General features: G+C 41.4%; 1 protein-coding gene across 6 annotated transcripts in view; it reads right to left on the bottom strand.

Annotated features, from left to right (window-relative positions):
* Positions 1-12216, bottom strand: part of ST3GAL3 (ST3 beta-galactoside alpha-2,3-sialyltransferase 3) — a 251348-nt gene that overhangs the window by 134773 nt on the left and 104359 nt on the right. For 4 of the 6 annotated variants that reach the window (XM_073544500.1, XM_073544499.1, XM_073544501.1 and 1 more), the window contains one exon: positions 10-135. The exons of the other annotated variants lie outside the window; for them this stretch is intronic. In XM_073544500.1, coding sequence (XP_073400601.1) covers positions 10-135 — 126 coding nt within the window. The remainder of the gene's footprint in view (positions 1-9; positions 136-12216) is intronic. 6 annotated transcript variants of the gene reach the window in all.

The raw sequence follows: 12216 nt of genomic DNA on the forward strand, positions 1-12216 counted from the left end.
AACACCTACTTATTGATGACGATTCCGGAACAACCCCCAGGTCTTTGGTCTCTTTGGACTCTGTTCTGTCCGGTACAATGTGCGTTGGGGTCACATTGGGAAGAGTCGAGATTCCAGTTTTCCTCTCTCTCCGTCCTGTTTAACAAGGAAATCTTTCCCTCAGTAATTCATTAATCAGGCTATAAGGGCAGCGTAAGAAAGCAAGCAGAGGCAGATGTGCCTGCACAGCCTGAGAAGTAGACAGGGGTCAGCAATGGTACAAGATTGAGTCTGCAATTAAAAGGGCCAAATAATGGTCCCGAATATGTCAGAATTAAATTAGTTCTAAGTAAGATCTTTCCGATTCTAGGGTCAAACCCAAAAGACTGGTGGACAATCAGACCATATCGGGGCCAAACCCTCACCCCTTATACGGCATATTCTGACAATCCATAGTAATATTTGTTATATTTCAATATGGTGTAAACTTAACACATTCCTCCAGAAAGATCTGCCCACCTCTAGAGATCGTATTCATAGACTGCTTTTCTCATTGTATCTTTACTATATTTGAAAGTCTAGAAACGACATCAGAAAGGAGGAAGCTTTGAAAAGAACAAGAAGAAAATTGCGCAGCAGCAAAAGCGAGCAAGAAATCAGATGTTTCATATTGTACAAATTAGAACTTCGGAGATGAAAAAAAAAATATCAGCAGTAAGTATTAAGGACCCTAAATAGACCTAAAAGATTTGTATGGATACAACAAACCTTATCCTCGGACCCTACAAATACTGAAATATACGCAAATTGCCTCTTCAGAGATTAAGAAGACGTGAACTCTAGTGTTAGAAGTAGCAATTCTAAAAGTCATCATCGACCCATTAACGAGTCTTGACACAGGACTTAGGATAAAAAGCCAAACCAGAATCTCAATTTCATCTCATATAGCCCAAATCAGATCTCCTGCTTTGCACTGAGGAGCGGCAACACCTGAAACATCTCTGCAAATTGAGATTCTGGTTAGGCTTTTATCACAAGTCATGTGACAAGGCTCATTAATGCGTCACTATTGACTCTTAGGATCGCTATTTCCAATAGGTAGCACTAGAGTTTTAGTCCTTTTCCTCTCTGAAAAGGCAATTTGTATATTTAATTTCCCAGAGGAGCATTGCATGGCCTAGAAGTCTCCTTACTCTGTTATGTCACTTTCCATAAGGAGACGCATTACGCCTTAGACACAAATACGGAAAAATATGCTATAGTTCAAAATCAGTTAAAACAAAAAAAAATACAAGCATAGCCTATAGCTCTATATAAAAAAAAAAATAAAACGGTTTCCACTTAGTAAAATCAACCATTTATTACTCTAATTCCTTTGTTTATACACGCTACATGTGTGTGAAAGTGTTTGCCCCCTTCCTGATTTCCTATTCTTTTGCTTTTTTGTCACACTTAAATGTTTCAGATGAACAAATAGGTTTAAATATTAAACAAAGATAACACAAGTAATAACAAAATGCAGTTTTTAAATGAAGGTCTTCATTATTAAAGGAAAAAGAAATCCAGACCTACTGGGCCCTGTGTGAATAAGTGATTGCCATTAAATTGTGGTTTATCACATCTTTGGAAGAGGAGTACAATTTCCCTAGCCACACCCAGGCCTGACTACTGCCACACCTGTTGTCAAGCAAGAAATCACTTAAAGAGGACCTGCCTGACAAAGTGAAGTAGACCAAAAGATCATCAAAAGCTCTAGACATCATGTCACAATCCAAAGAAATTCTGGAACAAATGAGTAACAGAATAATTGAGATCTATCAGTCTGGAAAAGGTTATAAAGCCATTTCTAAAGCTTTGGGACTCCAGCGAACCACAGTGAGAGCCATTATCCACAAATGGTGAAAACATGGAACAGTGGTGAACCTTCCCAGAAGTGGCCGGCCGACCAAAATTACTCCAAGAGCACAGTGATGACTCATCCAGGAGGTCACAATAGACCCCACAACTATATCCAAAGAACTGCAGGTCTCACTTGCCTCAGTTAAGGTCAGCGTTCATGACTCCACCATAAGATAGAGACTGGGAAAAAATGTCCTGCATGGCACAGTGCCATGATGAAAACCACTGTTGAGCAATAAGAACATAAGGGCTCATCTCAATTTTGCAAAAAAACATGTTGATGATCCCCAAGACTTTTGGGAGAATACTCTGTGGACTGACAAGATAAAAGTTGTACTTTTTGGAAGGTGTATGTTCCATTACATCTGGCGTAGAAGTAACACAGCATTTCAGAAAATGAACGAAAGGTCCCTATGCCGACGCCAATACATTCCCAGTCCCGTTTTAGGTTCACCCAAGACCATCTGGATGATCCAGAGGAGGCATGGGAGAAGGTCCTGGGGTCAGATTAGATCAAAATAGAACTTTTTGGTATCAACTGCACTCACAGTGTTTGGAGGAAGAAGGAGCATGAGTACAACTCCAAGAACACTATCCCAACTGTGAACCATAGTGGGGGAAACCACATACTTTCATGGTGCTTTTCTGAAAACGGACAGGATAACTACGGTATTGAAGGGAGGATGTATGGGTCAAGTATCACAAGATTTTGGCCAACAACCTCTTTCCCTCATTAAGAGCATTGAAGATGGGTCATGGCTGGGTCTTCCTGCATGACAATGACCCGAAGCACACAGCCAGGGCAACTAAGGAGTGGCTCCGTAAGAAGCATTTCAAGATCCAGGAGAGGCCTAGCCAGTCTCCAGACCTTAACCCAACGGAAAATCTTTGAAGGAAGCTGAAACTCAATATTGCTCAGCGACAGCCCCGAAACCTGAAAGATTTGGAGAAGATCGGTATGGAGGAAGGGGCCAAAATCCCTGCTGCAGTGTGTGTGAACATGGTAAAGAACTACAGGAAACGTCTGACCTCTGTAATTGCAAAGAAAGGTTTCTGTTCCAAATATTAAGATCTATTTTTCTAATGTGTCAAATACTTATTTCATGCAATAAAATGCAAATTAATTATGAAAAAACATGTGATTTTCTGCTTTTTTTTTATTTTTAGATTCTGTCTCTCACAGGTGAAGTGTACCTGCAATAAAAAGTACAGACCTCTCCATTCTTTGTAGGTGGGAAAACTTGCAAAATCGGCAGAGAATCAAATACTTATTTTCCCCACCGTGTATCTATGTGTGGCATAATAATTCTGTCTCACTGTCATTTGATTAGTACACGCAGCATCGTCTACAGGGGATGTTGTACAATATCTGTCCGCTATTTGTTTTATTGCTATGATACAATATTGCAAAATTCAGTGCTGCTTGTACAATTTTAGGTAATACTGCATAGAATGATAACTTGCCATAGCGCCTTACTCTTCAATGACCTCCAAATGCCCTTTCCATGGTCCTGAAGCTTAGAATAATAATTTATCTTTCACCTCTCTCTCCTTGCCTGGCCATTACATAAAAAAGGGAAACTCATATGTGGTTCAGTCGTTGATTAATGACTTGGCAGAACAATTTTATACAGCAAAAAGTTTGCACGGAAACCGGTAAAAAATTCATATTTTAAATTTTAAAAATTTTTCATGCTTGAATTAATGTATTGATATTGATACAGTTAAAATTCAAAAAGGAAAGACAGTATGTTTTCAATATTTTATGAACAGAATTCTTTTAAAAAAACAAACAAAAAAAAGGCGTCCTCATAAATGTGGGCTGGTTACACAACCTAGAAAACAATCCGCCGGTCACACCTGACTTACAGAACAATTCTCCAAATTTTTCTTTACGCCTGGCAGCTATCCGAAAGCAATTTAATGGCGTGAGTCACTTCCTCGCCACCTCCTCTGCACCTCGCAATCCGTGACACCGGATCACCTACAAATGCAAACACTTCAGTCACGTGACCTTTGTGCCGCCGCTTGTTCTGTTATCAACACGTTTTTTCTGGCATCAAATATCATTTGGAAATTTGCTTTAAAAAAAAAAAAAAAGCTACAATTTTCCATTTCTATTGCACTTCAAACCAACTCCAGAATGATAAAAGAACCGTTAAAAATTCCAACAAATTCACTGAATCAACACTATTAAACCTGCTTATATGAGTAAGTGTTTTAAATTGACCGATCACCTGCAGACTAGACAATAATTGAGCAGGAGAGGACAGGCGACTGAAGATATACTGTAGAAGCCAGTCTGACCACTGTTGGAGCTATTTACTATGGTTCTCGCGGATATCACTGGTACCTACAATTGTGGCCAAAAGTATTGACACCCCTGCAATTCTGTCAGATAATACTCAGTTTCTTCCTGAAAATGATTGCAAACACAAATTCTTTGGTATTATTATCTTCATTTAATTTGTCTTAAATAAAAAAACACAAAAGAGAATGAAGCAAAACATTGATCAAAAAATGGGCCAGACAAAAGTATTGGCACCCTCAGCCTAATACTTGGTTGCACAACCTTTAGCCAAAATAACTGCGACCAACCGCTTCCGGTAACCATCAATGAGTTTCTTACAATGCTCTGCTGGAATTTTAGACCATTCTTCTTTGGCAAACTGCTCCAGGTCCCTGATATTAGAAGGGTGCCTTCTCCAAACTGCCATTTTTAGATCTCTCCACAGGTGTTCTATGGGATTCAGGTCTGGACTCATTGCTGGCCACCTTAGAAGTCTCCAGTGCTTCCTCTCAAACCATTTTCTAGTGCTTTTTGAAGTGTGCTTTGGGTCATTGTCCTGCTGGGAGACCCATGACCTCTGAGGGAGACCCAGCTTTCTCACACTGGGCCCTACATTATGCTGCAAAATTTGTTAGTAGTCTTCAGACTTCATAATGCCATGCACACGGTCAAGCAGTCCAGTGCCAGAGGCAGCAAAGCAACCCCAAAACATCAAGGAACATCTGCCATGTTTGAGTGTAGGGACCGTGTTCTTTTCTTTGAATACCTCTTCTTTTCTCATGTAAACTCTATGTTGATGCCTTTGCCCAAAAAGCTCTACTTTTGTCTCATCTGACCAGAGAACATTCTTCCAAAACGTTTTAGGCTTTTTCAGGTAAGTTTTGGCAAACTCCAGCCTGGCTTTTTTATGTCTCGGGGTAAGAAGTGGGGTCTTCCTGGGTCTCCTACCATACAGTCCCTTTTCATTCAGACGCCGACGGATAGTACGGGTTGACACTGTTGTACCCTCGGACTGCAGGGCAGCTTGAACTTGTTTGGATGTTAGTCGAGGTTCTTTATCCAACATCCGCACAATCTTGCGTTGAAATCTCTTGTCAATTTTTCTTTTCCGTCCACATCTAGGGAGGTTAGCCACAGTGCCATGGGCTTTAAACTTCTTGATGACACTGCGCACGGTAGACACAGGAACATTCAGGTCTTTGGAGATGGACTTGTAGCCTTGAGATTGCTCATGCTTCCTCACAATTTGGTTTCTCAAGTCCTCAGACAGTTCTTTGGTCTTCTTTCTTTTCTCCATGCTCAATGTGGTACACACAAGGACACAGGACAGAGGTTGAGTCAACTTTAATCCATGTCAACTGGCTGAAAGTGTGATTTAGTTATTGCCAACACCTGTTAGGTACCACAGGTAAGTCCGATTTTCAAGGACTGACAGAAAGGAGAAGGTGGAGAGACTATTTTTTTCGCACGTGAGAAAATCGATTGTGTGAATGAGGCCTTAGTCAAAGCTTTGCTAGATTTTGAGCAACTTTTTGGCACTTGCTACAGTTGTACTGTATGGGCATCTTAAGATCAATATTCCATTCATTCCGAATAATACTCTTGTACATTACACTATCCACAAATGGGAATCCAAGAGGACAAGGAATCATTTGAGTCCACTTTTTAAAGCTTTGGAATGGATGAGTAATATGCAAGGAGAAAAAATTGGTTTGGATGGAATATTTTGAAGTCAACTACCTATAGAAGATATAGTAATTGCCATGCATGCAGTAATGACACTAAAGACCATAAATGAAAATGAGTCTTAAGGTTCTTGCAGTCGCTGTCTGACAGTTTCCACTCCTAATAATGCTATCAGGGTGTATTTTATGGTGCATTTCAGGTCATCACTGCACCATTAATGACCGATTTTCCTACACAAGCCATTCGGCTTTCATTTACCGATCTGTTTACGATCGTTCTATCCCAATTCATTATTTTTTACCATCATATATGATCCGATCACCTAAAAAACGAGCCTTTTGCTTGTTCATTGTGTAATCATTGGCAGTTACTCAAGTGCATAATCAGAAACGTTTGTGGATTTTCTACTCATCTGCATGCACCATTACCGTACAGTGCCTGTCTCTCATTGGCGCTAGGCTTGTGCCTGCAAGAGGACATTATTGATTAAATCCTCTTGCTCCATGTCAAGTAAATTGGTAGTTGCCTGGATACACACAGGCTTTCAATATCAAAACAAAACAAAGTTTATTGTCCTTCATAAACTTTACAGCTCCAAAATGAAAGCAGCCTTTTCTCTATAACAAACGAATAATAAACAGTCCTTTTTTCAGCACAATACAAAAAAAGTAAATGTGACGGTCTTACCAATCTCGGCATTCCAGTCAGCAGCAGGTAAAGCAGTTTTAAACGCTTTCACCAACAACACTCCTCTGTTCATCTCCAGCACAAAACCACAATTCGGACCTGTCTCAGCCGCTTTTCATTTAGCTTGAAAAACCCAGACTGGAGTATGGGAGTGACCTTTCCCACCCAAGCTCTTTTGGTCGCTCCTAAATCCCGGACCTAAAATCTACTTAAACTACTTAGCAACCTAGCGTTATTTGTACATACTTCCTGTGATTTATATCACTGAATCCAGCCACCTCAGTGACACAAACACACTATCAACCACTTTTCCTGACACCCTCTTACACTACTTATACATGAAGATAGGAATAATTTGTGGATACCTCTGCGCTGCTGTCTATGGAAGACATTACTTCTCAGGGATTTATTCAAACAACTAGCTTTTATTCAACGCATTTCAGAGTGTCAAGCACCTCTTATTCAGGGACTGACCACATATCTGTACAGTGTAATGCATATATAAGGTGCATGTTAAAGACTATTCACCGAATTTCCAAACTTTAACTTTTTCAGCAAAGACCAAGAGCTTCCATATTCACCTTTCTCCAAAATTTCCAAGGCCAAGTATACCCACAAAAGTTGTCTCAACAACATATCAGCTCGTACATCAATAAGACAATACATGAATGAGAGACTCCCACGACCCTCAAGTGTAAGATGTTGTGACACATTGTAGATCATATGAAGCATTATCCAACAACCATGATTTCCTAGCTCAACGTACTGAGATTTTCTAACTCTACCCATACCCGAGAGTCTTATAGGACTGAGCAATCTATTCAATTCATTTGTTGAGTCTACACGATCATATATCCCCAGTACGACCCAATAGCATAAAGCAATGTGTCCACATGTATATAAGAGGAAACAGCCCTGTGTACAAAGACGTTTCCTTTGTAACAATAAGATCACTCTCATCCGTTACTGCTCAGAATAGAATCAGATTACAGAAAAATAATCCCCTGTCTGAGGGTTATCACAAGTGAGATCTTGTCTGAATGTATTTATATGAGTGAAATGTAAGAACCATACAGGCAGCGCTATTTCATTAGTGCCGCTCCGCTGCTTTCCATTGAATCCACGCTTCACATGAAGATGGGACTCTCATATTTTAGCTTCAGGAACTGTTCTTTGGTGTCAGGACCATAGCAGACAAAAGAAGGTAAAGAAAAAAATAGACTTTCTATGGCATGGGAAGAACGAGGGGTCAGTCCAATAGTAGTTTATTCAAGAGGATCGAAATACTCCTTGGGGACATTTAAAATTCTTAGAATGTACCCTATGGGGTACATAAACCCTATTAGATCTGCATCTCAGCCCCTCATCTCTCTTTACCCAGGGGATACGAGTTATATTCCAGGCACGCCTCTGTCTGCTTGTTCTACCATGCGCTCCACCTTCTTGCCACAAAATGAATGAGAAAGGTCCAATAATACTGGGCTCAAGGACCAAGCAAAAAGGCTTAAAAGAGTGTGAAAAGTACAAAAACGCTTAAAAAAAAAGAGGAAATAATCCCAAAGTTACGCGTTTCGGGTTAACACATATTTATAGCTAAACCTGAAACGCGTACGCTTTCGGATCCATTTATCTTTTCTTTTTTTTTTTTTAACTTTTCTGACTATGTTTTAAACTCAAGAGTAAAAATTATGCTTTTTACCTTTTGTCCCCTGGTGCTGGAGCCAAATCCTATTCTATCTTTCTCATTTATTTGGACCTGGATCTCAGTCCGGTCAGTTTCTTACACTCCTTGAACCACACCCTGAGCAGAGGCTGCCTTTGTCAAGGGTTCATACATACAATAAATGCATATCCTATCTCCTCTGGATCATTGGAGCTGTTGGAAGGTGAGCTGAATTCAGCATTTATACATTTTTGTTCTTTTTTGCTATAAAACCTAACCCATCTTTAATGCGGTAAAAGCTTCACCGATTACTGAGCATATTCCAGTCAATGTGGTGTAAATAAAGGGCTTTAATCATTTATGTGCAAACGATTAATACACATGATCCAGAGTTTACTAAGAAGTTACATTTCCGAAATCTAAATTAATAGAAATATTACGTGCCAAAAACAAGAATTTATCTATGAATCTGTGACTTTTCCAGGCCGTAAGGGAAATGATAAGTACAAATTAGAGCGGCAGTTTCCTACCCTGCAAGTGATTTTCGCTTTTAAAGGATATCTGCCACCTAATCTGAGAGCAGTATAATGTAGGGGGAGAGACCCTGATTCCATTGATGTTTCACTTATTAGACTGTGTGCTGTAGCTTTGATAAAATAACTTTTATCAGCAGGAGATTATCACTCACTAGAGGAGTAGTAAACCTGCTGGAAAGTAGACCAACCCTGCCTCCACCACTCATTGGCAGCTTCCTGCCTCTGCACAGTGTACACAAAAAAGCAGACAATCAGTGGTGTGGGTGGGGTTATACAGAGCATTCAGCATTCAGAGATCTGCAGAAGAATAAAAAAGGTACACAAATAAGTGACACATCGCTAGAACCCATGTCTATACCCATGCATGATGATGCTCTCATAGCACAAATCAGATTCCCTTTATGTCTAACCAGGTTGCAGTGAGGTTCGTGCTCGAGTTGCTTTTTTCCTACTTCCCTGCCTTATTACCATGGGCTTATGATCAAACCCTTCTGGGATTTTGAGGATCGGCTTGGCACTCGCTAAAGGTGAAGAAGTGACTATTACTCGTCCTTGAGCCGAAAAAACAGTAAAACCTATAAAGTGCGAGATATTGTGTAACAGAAACTCAACTAATTACACCCATTCTTTCCTGTGCATTCCCATTCTACAAAATTGTAATGACGGCTTGATATCAGGAGGACGCTCCTCTAACCTCTAAGCGAGACCACATGCATGGCGTCTCGGGTGGTAAAGTGGTAGAAAACCAGCACACAGAGGCTTGTAGGGAGTGTCATGACATATCATGATGAATGCTGTAACCAGTCTCACTATACACAGGGTGTATTTTATTATTTTCTTCGGTAATAGCATTATCCAACCAGTTTAGGAGTCAAACGTGGCTCACCAGCTGTTAGCAACACGATATATTACTATGCACTAGTAGTATCAGGGACATCATAGCATTAGTAGGTCGTGGTACTAGGGACAAAATAATTATAAGATTCTGCACTTATAAAAAGGTTGAGGGCAACTATTCACCAGAACATTAGGGAATCTGTCATCAGGATGTTACTATGAATCTGACAGCAGTATGATGTAGGGACAGAGATCCTGATTCCAGCAATGTGTCACTTAGTTTACTGGGTGCAGTAGTTGTGACTGAACACAGTTTTCCCTGCTGCAGATCTAGTAGACCTCGGAATGCTGAGCTGTGTATAACACCGCCCACATCACTGATTGTACACAGAAAGCAGCCAATCAGTGGTGGGGGCGTGGTTGGACTAAGAGGCTCTAGACACCTGGTCCTGTAGTGATAAGCTCCTGCTGATAAAATACTGATTGTTTAAAACAGCAAAAGGGACGCATAGCTGTAAACAGGGTCTCAGCCCCTTATAACTTTGTCCTCTCGGATTACATTGCAAGATCTTGCTGGCAGATTCCCTTTAAGTTCACACTTGCATGTTTTTTATGCGCTGCATAACATTTCTAAACTGTAAGCCAAATGAAAGAAAAACAGTTCAAGCCCATGCAGGGTTCTTAAGTTATGCATGGGCTTTAAAGTCGTAAGTCAAGTGTTTCCTTTAATTACTTTGTCTTTGAAATTTTGGAGTGCTCAAATAAATGTTTTTTTATCATATTATTTTTTTCAATTGAGGATGCTGGAATCTTTACCAGGATTATCCTGTGCTAAGAAAAGAGATACAAGAATTTTTATTGCAGAGTATTTTTGCAAATCTGTCATTCTGTGTTTTCTTGTCGTATCTCAGTTAGTGGGTGGTGTGAGCATTGTCTGATCGACGTGTTCACATTTGTGCATGTCACATGTGTGTTTTTAATCCGTTTTTTTCCTTGCTTAGCATGGTTTGGGAGACCCCACCCCTCTCTTGTGTGACGTGCACATAAGAGCTGTCTCAGACCACAAGCCCATACTAGGGAGCGGCCTGTCTGAATCCTGTTCATATTAGACACTGTTCACATGTTCAGGTTTTTAATACATTAGATAGGGACTGCTTCAATGGGGGTTACCTTGACGTGGTGGAGCAGCTTGGTGTACATTTTTTTGCGCAAAAAAACGTATCGACTAAATACCCTGTATTTGCTATCCAGCACTTGCTGATTACTGCCATTTTTTATTGCAGAGTATTTTTGCAAATCTGTCATTCTGCGTTTTCTTGTTGTATCTCAGTTAGTGGGTGGTGTGAGCATTGTCTGATCGACGTGTTCACATTTGTGCATGTCACATGTGTGTTTTTATTCCGTTTTTTTGTGCTAAGAAAAGGTAGAATATTTCCTGTTTAAAAAAAAAAAAGGTACAAAAAAAGGTGGATATCTACAATAATCAGAGAAGGTCAGGCAGGATGCATACAACTGACGCGATTGCACAGTGTGCAGCTGTGAGCCACGTCTTCCAAACTCATAGAGGCCAAACCTAAAACCTGGCTGCGAATGAAGTTGTGGATTTATTCCTACACATAAACAAATCCCTGGTGGCTCAAAAAAAAAAAAATACTAACCAAACCTTCCATTATCCAAAGTAGTAAAAAAAAATGTACATTTCCTTGTATGGTTTGCAAAAAACAATCAATTGTCTCATCTTCCACAAAATCTCTGCCGCCGTCCCTGCACGCAGTAAAGCTTCAGGGGGTCTTTCGTTACAGAATGCCACGTGTGTCCTTGACATCGGTGGTGATGACAAAGCATTTTATTAAAGGGAACCTGTCACCCCCCAGGGCGTTTTTAAGTAAAAGAGCCACCTTCAGCAGCACTAAGGCTGCATTCTGTGAAGGTGACTCTTCTGTTTCTGACCCCTAGTAACGCTGAAATATCGACTTTTATAAATAGGTCCTCATACATGTAATGTGTCCCATAGGTATGGTGTGTCCCCCTGTATCAGCCGCCTCCCATCCGCCATCATGCCTCTGTCCCGTGTCTGGGCGCCGCCTACCATCCGTCCATCATGCCACTTGTCTTGTGCCTGGGTGCCGCCCACCATGTCCCTATGCGCCGTCACCTCCTCCTGTTTTGAATGCCGGCGCCTGTGCTGTGGCAAGAGTTCTCGGGCATGCGCAGTGCGCGCTGCCCGAGAACTGACATCAGGCTATTGCGCCTGCGTGGAATGAAGGCCACAGATCCCGCCCCGCAGTGTGTTATGATGTATTCACACTGCGGGGCTGGGGCCTCAGCAACACGCAGGCGCAATAGCCTGATGTCAGTTGTCGGGCAGCGAGCACTGCGCATGCCCGAGAACTCTTGTCACAGCGCAGGCGCTGGCATTCAAAACAGGAAGCGGTGGCGGTGCACAGGGGCATGGTGGCGGCGCCCAGGCACATGACAAGTGGCATGATGGACGGATGGTAGGCGGTGCCCAGGCACAAGACAAGGGGCATGATGGACGGATGGTAGGCGGTGCTCAGGCACAAGACAAGGGGCATGATGGACGGATGGTAGGCGGTGCCCAGGCACAAGACAAGGGGCATGATGGACGGATGGTAGGC

Source organism: Dendrobates tinctorius, unplaced genomic scaffold (genome assembly GCF_039654945.1).
Source record: "Dendrobates tinctorius isolate UK_male_01 unplaced genomic scaffold, ASM3965494v1 ptg000138l, whole genome shotgun sequence".
Lineage (NCBI taxonomy): Eukaryota > Metazoa > Chordata > Amphibia > Anura > Dendrobatidae > Dendrobates > Dendrobates tinctorius.